This window comes from Esox lucius, chromosome 17 (assembly GCF_011004845.1).
Source record: "Esox lucius isolate fEsoLuc1 chromosome 17, fEsoLuc1.pri, whole genome shotgun sequence".
NCBI classification, from domain to species: Eukaryota; Metazoa; Chordata; class Actinopteri; order Esociformes; family Esocidae; genus Esox; species Esox lucius.
The window spans coordinates 47230287-47252122 of NC_047585.1; the positions used below are offsets into that span (position 1 = coordinate 47230287).

At 45.6% G+C, this 21836-nt stretch overlaps 1 protein-coding gene across 14 annotated transcripts in view; it reads right to left on the reverse strand.

The window, feature by feature from the left end:
• dock3 (dedicator of cytokinesis 3) overlaps positions 1-19565 on the reverse strand; it is a 260930-nt gene extending 241365 nt beyond the window's left edge. For all 14 annotated transcript variants that reach the window (XM_034287388.1, XM_029114312.2, XM_029114314.2 and 11 more), the window contains exon 1: positions 18896-19565. Coding sequence is in view for 13 of the 14 variants with exons in the window: in XM_029114312.2 (XP_028970145.2) it covers positions 18896-18932 (37 nt within the window). In the remaining variant the exon portion in view is untranslated. The remainder of the gene's footprint in view (positions 1-18895) is intronic.
• Positions 19566-21836: the final 2271 nt, after the last annotated feature.

Genomic DNA, 21836 nt, shown 5'->3' on the forward strand with positions numbered 1-21836 from the left:
TTCAGTGAGTGGTATAGAATGTTTCGGAAAAGTATTTTCTTCCAGTAGGTCAGTCTTAGGTTTGTGCTTGACGGCCCTCTTTAATTAAGACAGGTTTGAATTGGATTCACGTCCAGACACTGAGATTGCCATTGAATAACATTGATTTTGTGGTCCTTCAACCATTTGTTGTTGATGTTGATTTAGGTTTGAGGTCATTGTCTTGTTGAAAGGTCCATCAATGGCCAGGTCACATTCTCCTGGCACAGGCAAAAAGGTTTTGTATTTAAATATCCTGCTACTTAGTGGAACTAATTATGCCATCAATCTTGACAAGAGCCCCTAGACCGATAGTGGCAAAATAGACATAAAGCATCAATGATTCACCATCATATATTACTGTGAATATTGTGGCCTTTTACTTGTTTGTCACCATCCCAATGGGGGTCACAACGGTCCCCTATCATACTAAATGTGGATCCTGAACATAATTGCGTTTACAGATTAGTTGGACCCTACCGTTCAAAAGTCTGGGGTCACAAACCTCTTTGTTTTCCATGAAAACATACATTAAATTAGTTTGAACAGAAAATATAGCAAAATGAATAGGAAATATAGTCATTGACAAGGTTAGAAATAATTATTTTAATAATTGTGTCCTTCGAAATTTGCTTTCATCAAAGAATCCTCCATTTGCAACAATTTCAGCCTTGCTGACCTTTGGCATTCTAGTTGTAAGTTTGTTGAGGTAATCTGAAGAGATTTCACCCCATGCTTCCTGAAGCACCTCCCACAAGTTGGATTGGCTTGATGGCCACTTCTTACGTACCATTCGGTCAAGCTGCTGCCACAACAACTCAATAGGGTTGAGATCCGGTGACTGTGCCACTCCATTACAGACAGAATACCAGCTGACTGCTTCTTCCCTAAATAGTTCCTGCATAGTTGATTAGTTGTGCACCAGGGCCTCCCCCTCCTCTTTCTATTCTGGTTAGAGCCAGTCTGCGCTGTTCTGGAAGGGAGTACTACATATTGTTGTACGAGCTCTTCAGTTTCTTGGCAATTTCTCACATGGAATAGCCTTCATTTCTCAGAACAAGAACAGCCTGAAGTGTTTCAGAAGAAAGTTCTTCGTTTCTGGACATTTTGAGCCTATAATCAAACCCACAATTGCTGATGCTCCAGATACCCAACTAGTTTAAAGAAGGCTGTTTTATTGCTTCTTCAGTCAGCACAACAGTTTTCAACTGTGCAAACATAAATTGCAAAAGTGTTTTCTAATGATCAATTAGCCTTTTAAAATGATAAACTTGGATTAGCAAACACAACGTGCCATTGGAACACAGGACTGATGTTTGCTGATAATGGGTCTCTGTACGCCAATGTAGATATTCCATTAAAAATCCATTGTTTCCAGATACAATAGTCATTTACAACATTAACAATGTCTACACTGTATTTCTGATAATTTGATGTTATTTTAATAGACAAAACTTTTGTAGGACACAACTTTTGAGTACATGAACGTAATTCCTAAGATATACGGTTGCTTCTGACATGACATATTTTATTCATTATTATATTGTATTCCTGTGTGCTAAACTCTACCTTTCTTTCCCTCCCTCTATCTCCCTCACTTTCCCCCTTTCTCTCAGTTTCTCTTAGTCTCTCTATTTCCCCTTCTCTCTAATTCTCTCTCCTCTCTCTCTCCCTTTCTCTTGTCCATTTCTCTTGTCCATTTCTCTTCCTCTCGCTCTTCCTCTCTCTTCCTCTCTTTCTCTCTCTCTCCCTCTCCCCCACCTCTCCCTTTCTCTTGTCCATTTCTCTTCCTCTCGCTCTTCCTCTCTCTTCCTCTCTTTCTCTCTCTCTCTCTCCCCCACCTCTCCCTTTCTCTTGTCCATTTCTCTTCCTCTCGCTCTTCCTCTCTTTCACTCTCTCTCCCCCACCTCTCCCTTTCTCTCAACAACCCCATTACAACCCAGTAGTCCTGGCCTTTAACAGCCATTAAACACCCATTACTGTAATTCAATAGCACACCTCCCTTGCTACAGCTGGAGTGACAGTTCAATAGCTTTAGTCCGTTCAGAAACGTGGTGTATTCCACATGGAGAAAGGCCACTGACCTCTATAGAGCTGTCCACACCAAGGTTATTGTCATCTGGTCCTTAGACTAATACAAGGTTGGTATTTTGCTCTCTAGATATTCTGGTTGCAGGATTACAATCTTCCAACACATCAGTATTAATAAACCAATCCAGCCCTCAAATAAACAATACATGCAGTCCCTATGGGGAGTCATTTAGGACCTAGGCTATGTAACACCTTACCTATAAACAATACATGCAGTCCCTATGGGGAGTCATTTAGGACCCAGGCTATGTAACACCTTACCTATAACCAATACATGCAATCCCTATGGGGATCCATTTAGGACCCAGGCTATGTAACACCTAACTTATAAACAATACATGCAATCCCTATGGGGATCCATTTAGGACCCAGGCTATGTAACACCTAACCTTTAAACAATACATGCAGTCCCTATGGGGAGTCATTTAGGACCCAGGCTATGTAACACCTTACCTATAAACAATACATGCAGTCCCTATGGGGAGTCATTTAGGACCCAGGCTATGTAACACCTTACCTATAAACAATACATGCAATCCCTATGGGGATCCATTTAGGACCCAGGCTATGTAACACCTAACTTATAAACAATACATGCAATCCCTATGGGGATCCATTTAGGACCCAGGCTATGTAACACCTAACCTTTAAACAATACATGCAATCCCTATGGGGAGTCCTTTAGGACCCAGGCTATGTAACACCTAAGCTGGGACAGTGGGGAGAGCTCTCTGCACGTGACAATAATATACAGGACATAGCACTCACAACACACACACACACACACACACAGACCAGAGTCTACACACACACACACACACACACACAGACCAGAGTCTACACACACACACACACACACAGACCAGAGTCTACACACACAGGCCCAAACATACAGAACTAAAGATTTGCAAAATACAGCTAAACATGTGCAGCCTAATCTAACAGCATGTGCAACACAAATAAATAAAGCAAGTAGTAAACAACCTCTAACTCCAAATACAAAGCAAAATACAAATACACACACAGCACACACACACAAAGAACCCACACACATATAAACACATACATTCACACGGCCCAGTATTACTTTTGTGGGGACGCAAAATCCCAAATCCTAATCCTAACCATGAACCTAACCCAAATGCTAATCCTAACCCTAACCTAACCCTAACCCTAATCCTTTACCTAACCTAGATTCATACATACAAAGATGCATACACATATACACGTTGGAAATAAATTAAAATGGAGGATATGGATGAGTACAGTAGGATATGGGTGAGTACAGTAGGATATGGATGAGTACAGTAGGATATGGATGAGTACAGTAGGACATGGGTGAATACAGTAGACCCATGGAATACAAGGATTTAAATGTAGTGTGTGTTCTGTGGTGTGAGATGTGTGTGTATGGCTTTTGCAGTGTGTGTAGTGCATGATGTGTGTGTGTGGTGTTCGTGATGGGTGTGGACTGGTATATTATGTGTTTTGTGTTCTCTGTGTTCTGCCTCATTACGTGTCTTTTAGCCTTGTCATCACACACACACACACACACACATACACGCATGCCCATGCACACAAACACACAATCAATCAATCAAATGTATTTATAAAGCCCTTTTTACATCAGCAGTTGTCACAAAGTGCTTTTACAAAATACTCGGCCAACACACAGCACAAGATCTGGCATGCACGCACGCACAAATGCCACACACACCCCCATGCACGCACGCACAAATGCCACACACACCCCCATGCACGCACGCACAAATGCCACACACACCTCCATGCACGCACGCACAAATGCCACACACACCCCCATGCACGCACGCACAAATGCCACACACACCTCCATGCACGCACGCACAAATGCCACACACACCCCCATGCACGCACGCACAAATGCCACACACACCTCCATGCACGCACGCACAAATGCCACACACACCTCCATGCACGCACGCACAAATGCACACACACACCCCCATGCACGCACGCACAAATGCACACACACACACCCCATGCACGCACGCACAAATGCATACACACACACCCCCATGCACGCACGCACAAATGCACACACACACCCCCATGCACACACACACACCCCCATGCACACACACACACCCCCATGCACACACACACACCCCCATGCACACACACACACCCCATGCACACACACACACCCCCATGCACACACACACACCCCTATGCACACACACACACCCCCATGCACACACACACACCCCCATGCACACACACACACCCCCATGCACACACACACACCCCCATGCACACACACACACCCCCATGCACACACACCACTAGGCAGGAAATATAATTGGTATATGTCCCCTTCCCTCCAGCTAACGCTGAAACCTTCATCTTTACAAAAATCTGTAGAGCTTTCATACACACACACACCATCCAGACCCACCACGCCCAAACACACAACATCCAGACCCACCACGCCCAAACACACAACATCCAGACCCACCACGCCCAAACACACAACATCCAGACCCACCACGCCCAAACACACAACATCCAGACCCACCACGCCCAAACACACAACATCCAGACCCACCACGCCCAAACACACAACATCCAGACCCACCACGCCCAAACACACACCATCCAGACCCACCACGCCCAAACACACACCATCCAGACCCACCACGCCCAAACACACAACATCCAGACCCACCACGCCCAAACACACAACATCCAGACCCACCACGCCCAAACACACACCATCCAGACCCACCACGCCCAAACACACAACATCCAGACCCACCACGCCCAAACACACAACATCCAGACCCACCACGCCCAAACACACAACATCCAGACCCACCACGCCCAAACACACACCATCCAGACCCACCACGCCCAAACACACAACATCCAGACCCACCACGCCCAAACAGACAAAAAGGATCAAATGAACTATGAAATATTGCGGTACAAATGCTGATCTAAGAAAGGTTTCCTCAACCTTGAGCAATGATTAAAACTGTCATCTTTTTTTGGGGAGGATGGGGGCATGAATGTAGGATTTGTGTATCAAGCCTCTGTAATTCAAGCATTGTGCACGTTCTCAGATCTAACAACACAAAGACTGTCAAGGCAGAGAGAAAGACCTGGCTTGCTAAAAGAGCCATTACCAAAGGCTTTTAGTGGTAATCAATAAGCCATGGACCGGACTGGGGACAGAAGACTGGGAGGTCCAGGTCGGGTCGGGTTTCAGGAAACAACCAATGAGTCATTGGAACAGCTGACTGCTGAAATCTACTGTGATGCAACAGAGCAGACAGACAGACTCCTGATGGACAGACAGGCCTGTTGGAGGGAGACAGGCTCCTGATGGACAGACAGGCCTGTTGGAGGGACAGACAGGCCTGTTGGAGGGACAGACATGCTCCTGATGGACAGACAGGCCTGTTGGAGGGACAGACAGGCCTGTTGGAGGGACAGACATGCTCCTGATGGACAGACAGGCCTGTTGGAGGGACAGACAGGCTGCAGGAGAGACAGGGAGGCCTGACAGAGCAGAAGGTGAACAGTTATGATGTAAGGGCCAGTAATAAGGATCTCTTCACAATGTTGTTATTCAGCCAACCGCCTTGTTTAATTGACAGTCCAAGGTGAGGTCACAGCTCCCTAAAAACATGTTATAAGCCTACAGTCATATATTATATTACGTTACAGTCATATATTATGTTAGAGGCCTATAGTCATATATTATATAATGTTAGAGGCCTATAGTCATATATCATATTACATTAGAGGCATACAGTCATATATTACATTAGAGGCCTACAGTCATATATTAAATTACGCCCATTATTATCTTTGTCCATTAATTACCCTTTATTTTGAAGTTCTAAATCATATCCCATCAATTGAATCTGTCACAGATTAACAGATCAAGTTCTAGAAATACCTCAAGGAAAATAAATTGATATAGGATTCATATGAGCTCAATTTGGAGTGTCACTGAACAGCAAGGGTCTGAATACTGCAAGGGTGTAAGTACCGCAAGAGTCTGAGTACCGCAAGAGTCTGAGTACCGCAAGAGTCTGAGTACCATAAGAGTCTGAGTACTGCAAGGGTCTGGGTACTGTTGTGGAAATTTCTTTATATTCTCACTGAGTAAAGGACTGAGTCCCACTGTTAAGATAGGTAGAGGAATGTGTGGGATCTGGTATTTGCATAGGGGACATCTATTGTCTGTCCAGATGGAGATCAATGGGTTTTAGGTCAGGATAGGAAAAGATACAACAGGGGGGTCTGAGTACTGCAAGGGTCTGAGTACCATAAGAGTCTGAGTACCACAAGAGTCTGAGTACCGCAAGAGTCTGAGTACCGCAAGGGTCTGAGTACCGCAAGGGTCTGAGTACCATAAGAGTCTGAGTACCACAAGAGTCTGAGTACCGCAAGGGTCTGGGTACTGCAAGGGTCTGGGTACCGCAAGGGTCTGAGTACTTCAAGGGTCTGGGTACCGCAAGGGTCTGGGTACCGCAAGGGTCTGAGTACCACAAGAGTCTGAGTACCGCAAGGGTCTGGGTACCGCAAGGGTCTGGGTACCGCAAGGGTCTGGGTACCATAAGAGTCTGAATACTGCAAGGGTCTGGGTACCGCAAGGGTCTGGGTACCATAAGAGTCTGAATACTGCAAGGGTCTGGGTACCGCAAGGGTCTGGGTACCGCAAGGGTCTGAGTACTGCAAGGGTCTGGGTACCGCAAGGGTCTGAGTACTGCAAGGGTCTGGGTACCACAAGGGTCTGAGTACTGCAAGGGTCTGGGTACCGCAAGGGTCTGAGTACCGCAAGGGTCTGAGTACCACAAGAGTCTGAGTACCGCAAGGGTCTGGGTACCGCAAGGGTCTGGGTACCGCAAGGGTCTGGGTACCATAAGAGTCTGAATACTGCAAGGGTCTGGGTACCATAAGAGTCTGAATACTGCAAGGGTCTAAGTACTGCAAGTGTCTGAGTATTTCAAGGGTCTAAGTACTGCAAGGGTCTGGGTACAGCAAGGGTCTGAGTACTGCAAAAGTGTGAGTACCGTAAGAGTCTGAGTAGCACAAGAGTCTGAGTACCGCAAGAGTCTGAGTAACGCAAGGGTCTGGGTACCCGCAAGGGTCTGAATTGTCACAAATTAATGTTTTTGTATTTTTTGCATGTAGATTGAAGGCTAGCATTTATTCAATGTATTTCTATTAAATTAATTATCCAAGTCCAAAATACAACAAAATGGGGAGAAAGTCAATACTTTTCACAAACACAGTAGCATAAATTCTAAATAGTATTAATCCACAAACAGGTTATGTTTAAATGGTTATATTCCTATTTGTCTTCTAATGTCTCTTAATATGAAAGTAATACCTAAGTAATCAGAAACTGAGTTTCAGTCATTCAAAAGTTATGTTACTGATTACAATTTTAGACAGGTATCTTGTAACTGTAACTGATTATATTTAAAAAGTAACCTATATGTTATCGGCCTACAGTCATATATTATATATGTTAGAGGCCTACAGTCAATTAGGATATGTGTTATAGGCCTAGAGTCATTTGTTATATATGCTATAGGCCTATGATCATATATTATATATGTTATAGGCCTACAGTCTTGTATTATATATGTTATAGGCCTACAGTCTTGTATTATATATGTTATAGGCCTACAGTCTTGTATTATATATGTTATAGGCCTACAGTCTTGTATTATATATGTTATAGGCCTACAGTCTTGTATTATATATGTTATAGGCCTACAGTCTTGTATTATATATGTTATAGGCCTACAGTCTTGTATTATATATGTTATAGGCCTATAGTCTTGTATTATATATGTTATAGGCCTATAGTCATGTATTATATATGTTATAGGCCTACAGTCTTGTATTATGTATGTTATAGGCCTATAGTGGTCTTTTTAAGAAGGGGGACCGGAGGGTGTGTTCCAACTACAGGGGGATCACACTTCTCAGCCTCCCTGGGAAAGTCTATGCCAGGGTTCTGGAGAGGAGAATACGGCCAATAGTAGAACCTTGGATTCAGGAGGAACAGTGTGGTTTTCGTCCAGGCTGTGGAACACTGGACAAGCTCTATACCCTCTACGGGGTGTTGGAGGGTTCATGGGAGTTTGCCCAACCAATCCACATGTATTTTGTGGATTTGGAGAAGGCATTCGACTGTGTGCCTCGCGGCATCCTGTGTAGAGTGCTTCGGTAAAATTGGGTCCTGGGTCCTTTGCTAAGGGCTGTCAGGTCCCTGTACGACCGAAGCAGGAGCTTGGTCCGCATTGCCGGCAGTAAGTCAGACTTGTTCCCAGTGCATGTTGGACTCCGGCAGGGCTGCCCTTTGTCGCCGGTTCTGTTCGTAATTTTTATGGACAGAATTTATAGGTTGTCAGGTTTGTGGACCACACAATTTCGTCTCTGCTCTCTGCGGATGATGTTGTCATGTTGGCCCCTTCAAACCAGGACCTTCAGCATGCACTGGGACGGTTTGCAGCCGAGTGTGAAGCGGTGGGGATGAAGATCAGTACCTCCAAAACCGAGGCCATGGTCCTCAGTCGGAAAAGGGTGGCTTGCCCACTTCAGGTTGGTGGAGAGTGCCTGCCTCAAGTGGAGGAGTTTAAGTATCTAGGGGTCTTGTTCACGAGTGAGGGAAGGATGGAACGGGAGATTGACAGACGGATCATTGCAGCTTCTGCAGTAATGCGGTCGATGTATCGATCTGTCGTGGTGAAGAAAGAGCTGAGCCGCAAGGCGAAGCTCTCGATTTACCAGTCAATCTACGTTCCTACTCTCACCTATGGTCATGAGCTTTGGGTCATGACCGAAAGGACAAGATCCCGGATACAGGTGGCCGAAATGAGCTTTCTCCGCAGGGTGGCTGGGCGATCCCTTAGAGATGGGTGAGCTTCTCCGCAGGGTGAGAAGCTCGGTCACCCGGGAGGAGCTCAGAGTAGAGCCGCTGCTCCTCCACATCGAGAGGGGTCAGCTGAGATGGCTTGGGCATCTGTTTCGGATGCCTCCGGAATGCCTTCCCGGGAAGGAGACCCCGTCCCACCGGGAGGAGACCCCGGGGACGACCTAGGACACGCTGGAGGGACTATGTCTCCCGGCTGGCCTGGGAACGCCTCGGTGTCCCCCCGGAAGAGCTGGAGGAAGTGTCTGGGGAGAGGGAAGTCTGGGCATCCCTGCTTAGACTGCTGCCCCCGCGACCCGGCCCCGGATAAGCGGAAGATGATGGATGGATGGATAGGCCTATAGTCATGTATTATATATGTTATAGGCCTATAGTGATGTATTATATATGTTATAGGCCTACAGTCTTGTATTATATATGTTATAGGCCTACAGTCTTGTATTATATATGTTATAGGCCTACAGTCTTGTATTATATATGTTATAGGCCTATAGTCAGGTATTATATATGTTAGTGGCTTATTGTCATATATTAGATTGGAAGCAGATTGGAATTTACAATAAAATGAATAAAAACCACCACAAAGAAAAGCGTTAGATCTTAGGCTTTTTTGGAAATATGCTTGTTACATGTGGGCACTGGATTAATTGACAAGAACAAACCTAGAGACAACTAGTTGTTTTGGAGACTTTCTCTTTATTGAAGTGACTTTCTAGCAATGCAAATGTGGTACAGACGTTTTTTGCTGGTTAAATGCGGGTTGTTATGACGACAGCAGAACGTCTTGGCCAGGGTTCCACTGGCAGGAACCTCCTCACCCACTTCACAAGTGTCACCATAACAACAATGGAACGCTCCATTAGAATGTCATCATGGTTAGAACTCCTAATCTAGACGGATTCCAAAACAACACCTCATAACCTGCTTTAGAGCCCTATTCCAGACTTCCACAACACCGGCCTATTCTGTCGTGTAATTCACAGATATCACAGCCTCAACCTCTTCACATTGCAATAACATTGTTTTCCCAACACCAACACTGGTAATCAGACACTATTTATTTGAATACATCTCTCTAGCCTCCCTGGAGTGCCACAGACAAAAATACAGCAATACTGTTCTGTGTCCATTAGGCCAGGAAAGCTGATTTAAAAGGCCGCCATAAGTATTGAAGGTCTGCAGAAGACCATCTGACAGCTAGCAACAATAACACTGAATAGGAGAGGGGCAGTAAATATACAGCAATAGAGATACAGGAATTGGCCAAGCGGAAAAGAGCATTAGGCCAGTGAGTGAACGTTTGCTGGATCGAATCCCAGGTCAACAGTTGGATCTAATCCCAGGTCAACAGTTGGATCTAATCCCAGGTCAACAGTTGGATTGAATCCCTGATGACCTGTCTGTGACTCTCTGAGGATACGACAAACACATTTCAAATGCACAGGCATATAATGTACAATTGTGAAATTGGACGAATTAAAACATCCAGCTAATTATTATTCAACTAAACAAATCTGACAAAATGAATAGATTCTGAAGCCACTGGATCCCGACTGGATTCTGACTGGAACCCCACTGGATCCCGACTGGATTCTGACTGGAACCCCACTGGATCCTGACTGGATCCTGACTGGAACCCAACTGGATCCCAACTGGAACCCCACTGGATCCCCATTGGATCCTGACTGGAACCCCACTGGATACACATCTAACCCTAACCCTGGGCTACATTTAGATTTGAAATTTTCTTTCCCAACATTGGACTCTCTCCCTGTCTCTCTCTCTCTCCCTCTCAGCAGTCTACACTAGACAGATCAAAGGAAATATGCACTGCTGCTTTTTAATATTTAAGGAAAATGTGTTTTTGGCTGGATGGCGTCTCCGGAAGAGACTAACTGATTAGACAGCAGCTACAGCCTGGAAGTGTGTGTGAGTAGACTGCATGTTGTAATGGCTCTATTCCATACTATGGAAGTCCTTCGGTTCTAGGTTTAGGGACTGTGAAGTAACCCCAGATGTCCTAAGTTTGGGGACTGTGAAGTAACCCCAGATGTCCTAGGTTTGGGGACTGTGAAGTAACCCCAGATGTTCTAGGTTTGGGGACTCTGAAGAGACCTCAGATGTTCTAGATTTGGAGACTGCGAAGACATCCTAGTGTTCTAGGTTTGGGGATTGTGAAGAAACCGCCGCTGTGTGTCCTGTTTACTGAGTCTTAGTTGTTAACAACACAGCTTCTCAAGCAGACAGTGTCAACAAGACAATGATGATGATGAAATCAATCTGGCACCTTCCTCACAACAAGGAGGACCTACACAGTGTTAGCATTAATGGAATGCTTCAGACAAACACTGCAATACACAGCTCTGCCTCCGAGTTGCTTTCCACCACATCACTCAATGTTCCATCACTTCTAAGATGAAGCAAAAAGCAACATAAACACATCTCTTCTCAACATGAACTCTTTTACTTAGAGAAATACATGTCGGATGTAGGCCACTTTCATAGGTGGGGTTTGCCTAACTCGGATTCCCATTGTCAGTACCAGTGCTGTATAGGTAGATACTCAATGGTAAAATCATGGTTTACAATACCAAGACATGTGTCTCTTCTCTCTCTTCACAGGCGCACTGGGAGCTCTTAACCTAACTAATCATAGACTCCTATATACACATATTTATCTCATTCAACTTTACCACATTTACTTCATTCACCATTACCACACCTTTACCTCATTCACTTTTAACACATCATTACATCATTCACATTTACCACATCTTTACCTTGTTCACCTTTAACTCATTCACTATTAACACATCTTTACCTCATTCAACTTTACCACATATTTACCTCGTTCACCTTTACCACATCTTCACCTCATTCAAACTTTACCACTATTTACCTCATTCACCATTACCACATCTTTACCTGATTCACCATGACCACACCTTTACCTCATTCACTTTAACACATCTTACCTCATTCAGCTTTACCACATATTTACCTCATTCACCTTTACCACACCTTTACCTCATTCACCTTGACCACGCCTTTACCTCATTACCTCATTACCTCATTACCTCATTCACTTTAACACATCTTTGCTTCATTCACTATTAGCAGATCTTTACCAAATGCTCCTTTAACCAATTTTTACCTCATTCATCTTTATTACATCTTTACCTTATTCACCTTTACCAAATCATGTCCTCATTCACCCTTTGCCACATCTTATCTCATTCACCTTTAGCCTATCTTTACATCCTTCAAGTTAACCAAAAATGTATCCAATTCATGTTTAACACAGTTTTATCTCATTTGGTGTAAGCTACACAGTAACCTGTGCCGTCGCCAGGAATCCAGGGCCCCCTGAAAAAATACATGCCTGGGCCCCCTCACTTATAGACGACAGCTGGTGGAACCCACGGGCAGAGTAGTGGAGGCCAACCACAGCTATATGTAGGTGGAACCCAGGGGCAGAGTAGTGGAGGCAAACCACAGCTATATGTAGGTGGAACCCAGGGGCAGAGTAGTGGAGGCAAACCACAGCTATATGTAGGTGGAACCCAGGGGCAGAGTAGTGGAGGCCAACCACAGCTATATGTAGGTGGAACCCAGGGGCAGAGTAGTGGAGGCAAACCACAGCTATATGTAGGTGGAACCCAGGGGCAGAGTAGTGGAGGCCAACCACAGCTATATGTAGGTGGAACCCAGGGGCAGAGTAGTGGAGGCCAACCACAGCTATATGTAGGTGGAACCCAGGGGCAGAGTAGTGGAGGCCAACCACAGCTATATGTAGGTGGAACCCAGGGGCAGAGTAGTGGAGGCCAACCACAGCTATATGTAGGTGGAACCCAGGGGCAGAGTAGTGGAGGCCAACCACAGCTATATGTAGGTGGAACCCAGGGGCAGAGTAGTGGAGGCAAACCACAGCTATATGTAGGTGGAACCCAGGGGCAGAGTAGTGGAGGCCAACCACAGCTATATGTAGGTGGAACCCAGGGGCAGAGTAGTGGAGGCCAACCACAGCTATATGTAGGTGGAACCCAGGGGCAGAGTAGTGGAGGCCAACCACAGCTATATGTAGGTGGAACCCAGGGGCAGAGTAGTGGAGGCCAACCACAGCTATATGTAGGTGGAACCCAGGGGCAGAGTAGTGGAGGCAAACCACAGCTATATGTAGGTGGAACCCAGGGGCAGAGTAGTGGAGGCCAACCACAGCTATATGTAGGTGGAACCCAGGGGCAGAGTAGTGGAGGCCAACCACAGCTATATGTAGGTGGAACCCAGGGGCAGAGTAGTGGAGGCCAACCACAGCTATATGTAGGTGGAACCCAGGGGCAGAGTAGTGGAGGCAAACCACAGCTATATGTAGGTGGAACCCAGGGGCAGAGTAGTGGAGGCCAACCACAGCTATATGTAGGTGGAACCCAGGGGCAGAGTAGTGGAGGCCAACCACAGCTATATGTAGGTGGAACCCAGGGGCAGAGTAGTGGAGGCCAACCACAGCTATATGTAGGTGGAACCCAGGGGCAGAGTAGTGGAGGCAAACCACAGCTCCCTGAGACAGCTGTGACACACTTCCAACGAGCCGGGAAAAAGAGCATTTCACACACTAGGGAGCAGTGGAACCAAGAAGCATGTTTCATGTAGAGAGCTTGCTGTGTGTGCGTACGTGTGTGTGTGCGCACGTGTGTGTTTGGCATTGCATGGCGTACACCTACTGCGGATGACCCTATGGTCCAGATGTAAAAAGAAAAAAACTAGCAACAAACACACACACACACACACACAGAGGTTTTTCCTATCTAGGTTGGGACCTCATTTATTTCTACATTCCCTGTCCTATTTTCCATAAACCAAAACCTAACCTTAAACCAAACTTCCAAAACATAAACACTAACGTTAGCCCTAAGCCTAACCCTAAGCCTAACCCTATTATCTTTGTTTTCCTTTCCATGCAGGTTTTTTTGTGGAATTTTAGAAGGTGAATCCCAATGAAGATTGGAAAACAAGGCCACAAACAGACTACAACACACATACACACAGCCCTGGGTTAGACAGATCACACAGTCAGTGTGGTCATGCATGGTTGAGCAAATAACAAAACCAAGCAATAATTAGCAGGAAGGTCGCCATTCTACTGCAACTGAACAATGCCTTCTGTCCATTCGCGTCTGTCTGCGTTATGTGTGTTGGGGGGAGGGGTGTGTGTGTGTTTGTGTGTGTGTGTGTCCGTGCCATCACATGAACATTTGTTCTCAGCTAAAACCAGTACAACATTGAGACTCCAAGAATTTAGATGACATTAAAATGTCATAAATATATGAATTATAAATTACCATATAACAATGGAGTACAACTGTCGTCAGGAGCTGTCAGGGGGAATATTTGTATGTTGTGGGATCCCAGTGCTGTTCCTCCATTAACCACCCAAAATAAATGCATTTGATGTTGAATTATGTCAGATCCAAATTCATCCCAAACCCCAACCCACAGCCTCTCAAACGTTTATGGCTTAACTTAACCACTGAAAAAGTACGTTTGCTTTCACTTCAAGTACCAACACCTATCTCTCTGTAAAAAAAAAAAGTCAATATATTATATACAGTGTCATATTTTGTTCAATTCATAATGATTAATAAAAAAATGTAATTCATGAAGAGTCTTTCTACCAAACAATGACTTTACATAGTGATGTTATCCACTCCCAGCGTACAGCCCCTCTAGACAACACACAGGGCCAGACAGAGGCCAGAACATTCCCCAGACATCATCTATATGAGGTGATGATGAGAAGGGATACGCCAATTAAGAATGAGGATGATGACCAGGTGATCATGATGGAAATTCAACCACGATACCGGGGTTAGCACCTCTACTCCCCCAGGTAGGGCCACAGTGACGCCGGACCCCCCCGTCTCAGTTCCAAGGTGTTACGCTGCTATATTATTGTGCTGGGGGATATGAGGAATGCACTTTCTAACTTCTCTCAGTCTCCTCCAGTTTTACATTTTAGGAGGAGATGAGGTCCTGGTCCAGTATCTGGTTTGGGGGGCCCATTGCTGTCCCTGTCCTTGTCCACCTGGTCATACTTTTGACCTAGTCTAGAGAAATGTATTTATTATTCCAATTGGACTCTTAATATCTCACCCGGCACAGCCAGAAGAGGACTGGTCACCCCTCTGAGCCTGGGTCCTCTCTAGGTTTCTTCCTAAAATTCGGCCTTCTTAGAGAGTTTTTCCTAGCCACTGAAATCCAACACTACTGTTGTTTGCTCCTTGGGGTTTAAGGTCGGGTGTTTCTGTAAACTTCTGTTGTAAAAAGGGCTTTATAAATAAATTTGATTGATTGATACTCCAACAGGTGACATGGCATGTTTCCAACCACAGGGAGAAAGGACATCCATCTAACTTACAATCCAATAGGCGTCAGCCTAGGCAGGGCAATGTCCCTTTCACTGCCGTGGGGCATTGGTGTTAAAGACCTGAATGAAGAGTACCACTCACTGGCCCACCATCATCACTTCCAGCAGCATCTGGTCTCCCACCCGTGAGCGACCCTGGGTAGACTCAGAGGTAACCAGGTAGTGACCCTTGGTAGATTCAGAGGTGACCCAGTAGTGACCCTGGGTAGACTCAGAGGTGACCAGGTAGTGACCCTGGGTAGTCTTAGGTAGTGACCCTGGGTAGTCTTAGGTAGTGACCCTGGGTAGTCTCAGGTAGTGACCCTGGGTAGACTCAGAGGTGACTCAGTAGTGACCCTGGGTAGACTCAGAGGTGACTCAGTAGTGACCCTGGGTAGACTCAGAGGTGACCAGGTAGTGACCCTGGGTAGACTCAGAGGTGACCAGGTAGTGACCCTGGGTAGACTCAGAGGTGACCAGGTAGTGACCCTGGGTAGACTCAGGTAGTGACCAGGTAGTGACCCTGGGTAGACTCAGAGGTGACCAGGTAGTGACCCTGGGTAGACTCAGGTAGTGACCCTGGGTAGACTCAGGTAGTGACCCTGGGTAGACTCAGGTAGTGACCCTGGGTAGACTCAGAGGTGACCAGGTAGTGACCCTGGGTAGACTCAGAGGTGACCAGGTAGTGACCCTGGGTAGTCTTAGGTAGTGACCCTTGGTAGACTCAGGTAGTGACCCTGGGTAGACTCAGAGGTGACCAAGTAGTGACCCTGGGTAGACTCAGAGGTGACCCGGTAGTGACCCTGGGTAGACTCAGAGGTGACCAGGTAGTGACCCTGGGTAGACTCAGAGGTGACCAGGTAGTGACCCTGGGTAGACTCAGAGGTGACTCAGTAGTGACCCTGGGTAGACTCAGAGGTGACCCAGTAGTGACCCTGGGTAGACTCAGAGGTGACCAGATAGTGACCCTGGGTAGACTCAGGTAGTGACCCTGGGTAGACTCAGGTAGTGACCCTGGGTAGACTCAGAGGTGACCAGGTAGTGACCCTGGGTAGACTCAGAGGTGACCCAGTAGTGACCCTGGGTAGACTCAGAGGTGACCAGGTAGTGACCCTGGGTAGACTCAGAGGTGACTCAGTAGTGACCCTGGGTAGACTCAGAGGTGACCCAGTAGTGACCCTGGGTAGACTCAGAGGTGACCAGATAGTGACCCTGGGTAGTCTTAGGTAGTGACCCTGGGTAGACTCAGGTAGTGACCCTGGGTAGACTCAGAGGTGACCAGGTAGTGACCCTGGGTAGACTCAGAGGTGACCAGATAGTGACCCTGGGTAGACTCAGGTAGTGACCCTGGGTAGACTCAGGTAGTGACCCTGGGTAGACTCAGAGGTGACCAGGTAGTGACCCTGGGTAGACTCAGAGGTGACCAGGTAGTGACCCTGGGTAGACTCAGAGGTGACCAGGTAGTGACCCTGGGTAGACTCAGAGGTGACCAGGTAGTGACCCTGGGTAGACTCAGAGGTGACCCAGTAGTGACCCTGGGTAGACTCAGAGGTGACCAGGTAGTGACCCTGGGTAGACTCAGAGGTGACCAAGTAGTGACCCTGGGTAGACTCAGAGGTGACCCAGTAGTGACCCTGGGTAGACTCAGAGGTGACCAGGTAGTGACCCTGGGTAGACTCAGAGGTGACCAGGTAGTGACCCTGGGTAGACTCAGAGGTGACCAGGTAGTGACCCTGGGTAGACTCAGAGGTGACCAGGTAGTGACCCTGGGTAGACTCAGAGGTGACCAGGTAGTGACCCTGGGTAGACTCAGAGGTGACCAGGTAGTGACCCTGGGTAGACTCAGAGGTGACCAGGTAGTGACCCTGGGTAGACTCAGGTAGTGACCCTGGGTAGACTCAGAGGTGACCAGGTAGTGACCCTGGGTAGACTCAGGTAGTGACCCTGGGTAGACTCAGAGGTGACCAGGTAGTGGGGGCTATGATGCCACTGAAGCTGATGAGGCAGAATGCCTGCAACTCACCATATCGATTGTCAGACATGCACATCGACCATCATGGAGACTGAGGGGGAAAGCAAACTGGAATGAAATGGGGTATGATTAAATGGAATGGAATAAAGTGTTTCCTTTATATCCCAATCAAATGTGCTGATTTTGGTACATATTTTTAGAGGTAAAATGGCACAACAGTAGATGAACGCACAATTTTAACTGCCCAGCCATATGTTTTGTAACCAATATAGCAACCATGGCCTGCCTGTCTATCTCTCTATCCTAGTGTGATACAGGCAGGGCAGGTCTTTGGTTGGTGAGAACTCGATCTGAGCCAGGCGGAACTGCCAGAATGTCCTGGGGAGTGGAACTGCATTCAGAATGCATCCATTCCTTTACAAAGAGCCATTCATTAGGTGGCAGCGCTGAATAGCTGTTTTCAATGCCCAGCTTGAAACTCTGCTAGGCCCTTTGGAGGGCATCCATGAGTTACACCACATTCACTCACTGACTCTCTCTCTCACAAGGCTTGGTATGCAAGCAAACCCTCTTCGTCCTTATAAAAGATGTGGTTGTTGCTGCTTCCGTATTTGTGATGGTTTAAGTATACATAATATAAGGTGGAAAAAAGCTTCCTATTCAAATCCAATGCCTAACCATTCCAAGTGTTATTCTGCTACCACGAATTTGGAGTTGCTAAGCAGGCTGTTGTCAGCAAAACAGCATTTTTTTTGTCCTGCTCTGGCATTGCATGGTAGGTCAGTTTGAGAGAGAATAAACCATTGTCCATATTTTAATGTCACAAGATCTGGCCAATCCATTAATAGTTTAAATCTATATCATAACCATTATTTATCCTAATATATCTACAACCTCCTGTAATCACCAATCTATACAGTATGGTCCTCGATTTTAAATTCAACATCAGTACTGTCATCTGGTTGAACACTGCGGGCCTACTGGGCACTTCAGATGTAAGTGAAGCATAATACAACAGCCATCCCAGCTGGGTAGGCCTCTCATCCTTTGAGTTCTGCAGCGCACCTGTTGTAGCCTAAAGGTGGACAGAGCTTTGTCATCGCCCTCTGTTGGAGATTTCCAAGAAGTTTGACTACGTGACGTGAAACATTTTCCCTTAGAATATCATTAAAACAGTGACATCACGATGTCCAACATGCGCAACTTTTGCGGGTTATTTGTGCGTAGATTTAAAAAAACGTAATGGGAAGCTACAATGTTTTCAAATGGTTTGGAAAAAGATCCAGACATGACAACCGCCGCCTTGATGTGTCAGATGTCTCCACCAAGAACTAAACATAGCCTAGGTTATGCTACATCAGCTAGTATTACGGTAGTCTTGTGCTTTTCTGATTTCATGACCAGGGCCGGACACGCAGATATAGGCTATTAGGTTTTCACGCTGCACAATAACGCAATAGAATGAACTCACCAACTCCGATTTTCTCATCTTCTGTCGGGATCCACATGATCCTGGTAAAAGTCCCGGTGAAACAAACCCGGTTCCCCCGTCACCACGGAATACTGAGCTGGAAAGTTGCATTAACCGCTCAGGTCCACGAAATAATATCACTGCGTCTGAACGCCTGCAACTAAAAGAAAACCAAAGTGTAATCTGGTTTCATTTTTCGCCTTGCAAACGATGCATTCTATCCCAGTCCGGTCCTCAGGCAGTCAGTGCATCTTGCTGTCATAAAACAGTCTATCGCAATTAGTGTGATCCGAAACCCCTTGCTGCTCCGTCACTTCTCTGCGAATCCCTTCTCCCAACTCTGTCAACGCAGCCGCCGCAGCATCTCTCACCGACCACTGCTGAAGCCAGAAACCATATATTTATTTATTTACGTTATTTCAACCCGCGCACGGAAACGCGGTCTTGTTTTCAGTCTGGGTGCCGCTTTCTGTCAATCGTGAACTGGTTTGTAATAGGAAAAATTCTAATTAGGCTAGAAGTTGTAAAACGATTGTATAGTTTATCGCTGCGGAACAAGTCGATCATTTAAAGACCACCTACAGTGAACATCGCCAAAGCGCGGAGATCTGTGTCCAGTTGTTTACGATAGAACTGAGAGTGTGTGAACGGGATACTCAAATAGCAGACACTGCTGCGCCATCTTTAGGCAATCTAAGCATTGGCACGAATGACGCATATTGCCAAATAGTTCGTCCTTTGATGGGATGGGACGGGACATGGAGACATGTCATGTAATTAAGTTTGTTTAATTTTCTCTCTACTGTAGGTCTACCTACAGGGCCCTCTGATTATTATTGGCAACCTTATTATTAACTTGAATTAGGCCTACACTCAAATTATGAGAGAAATCCAACTTAACTGAGGTAAAAATATTAAAGGAAAATACAAAAGAAAACTAAATATGATCTGTTTTTTTTTTAACCAGAAATATTGGTAGCCCTGCAATTAGAATGTTGTCTACTCTCCCCATTATAGACGAGGACTGAGTCTTCCACTATAATGTTTGATGTGGTGAGAGACTAAAAAGCAAGGGATCTAAAACCACTCATCAATTTATGGTCCTCACATATAGATTCTGCTCTTCAGGCCACCTTGAACTGTTACTTGGGATAGAATCCATATTTTCACAGACAACACCAGCCTCTGACAAGTAGAGCCAATGTACAGCTGCTCATATGTCAAATTCCAATAATCAGTAACTAATGACAGTCAACAATGACACATTAAGGTAAAGAATATCAGAGTATGAAGTGATTTGTTTGGTGTTGGCTTTGACAGCACATTAGACTATTTCCTGGTACTGATAGTACTGATTGGGTTGCTTGTCTGGACTGTGAGGGGAAGGAATAGACTAGGACAAGAGGTAACCATGGTGATCCTAAGGCTACCTGCTGTACCGCTGAGGCTGTCTGCTGATTGGATGTGGTGTTTCTTCATTAAAACACTCAGTATATAAAGCACTGTACAGATTATACATTCCCTGGAGATATTGAAATAGTATTTTCTTTCCCAGTAACACTCCGGCATATACAATGATTCATAAGTGATTTAATCATGTCTTACGTATAAGTTAGCGTGATGAATTTACTGATCAAAGGGACATGCATGTCTTACAAGGGAGGCCAACTGTCAGAAGATACTGTAAAATAATTAAGCAATATGGCAAAGTTAGGGTGTGTCCCCTGATCTCCAACACAGTTAAGGGCTGTCAGACAAGGAAAATGTTTGTATTACCTGTGGTACATAGTAAAAAGTTATGTTTGTCATTTCTGTGGTAACATTCTAACTATGTTCTGATTTTGTTTGCAACCAGTTTATGATGGCACCTCTGGTGTTTGTGGTATATGGCCAATATGTTATGAAACAATCCTTAGCAGAACAAGATCTTGAAGGCTGCTTCCACATTTGGCCATTATTCTAACACACTTGATGACATGCATCTTTGCTTGAATGATGGCCCACCACCTCAAGCTCAACATTGACTAAACAGAGCTGCTCTTTCTGCAGGGGGAAAACCTTTCCATTATAGTAGACAGCACCTTGGTGTCTGGCTCACAGAGTGTAAAAAACATCTTGTGACCCTGGACAACAGAACCATTCTCTTCCAATTTCAAGGTGTTGACTCTCTCAAGCAGGTTTATAATCTACAACATTCATAGTGCGACATTAGGTCACACAGGAAGCAACACAGGTACTAATCAAAGCCCTTGTAATTCCACATCGGGACTCATTTACGGTCACCTGGCCTGTGCTGTCCAATCCGTGCAACTCGCACTGAACACAGCAAATCTCAGCTACAAGATTAGCCTAGTGATGAGACAGGCAAGTTAAAATTAGGAAGATAATCCACGTCAGACACACTGGAGAAACAAACAGACTGATTTCCTGCAACCCTGGGCAATGGGTTCTACAGGCTGGTACAGGAGGGAGAACACTCAGTCCGCCTCTGGATGTTTTCAGACCAATATTCAGAACATTAAAATGGCTCAGAAATAATTGGAAAATGTATGACCAGTCAGATGAGGCCCGTAGGAAATATTTAATATGTGAAATATATATTTGATAAAAATTCTAAGAGTATTTGAAAATGCAATAAATTAGCTTCCCTTGACACTGTACTTGTGTCTCGGACATATTATCCCCAAAACACAAAGACGCACGTATCACTGAACTCACGCACGTACCACTAAACATACTAATCCAGACACTTGGTACACTAACAGTTCTACCCAGAGCACCTGCAATCAGCTGGGGAAAGGTCACGTGTTCTTGGAGCGCCAGAGGGACAGCAGATACTGTCTCAAATAGACAGCAACCCTAACCGAGTTACAGTAGTGGATCAGTTTATGTATTATACTTAGTAACAATACAATGTATTGGACAAAAATCTGTAGGCATC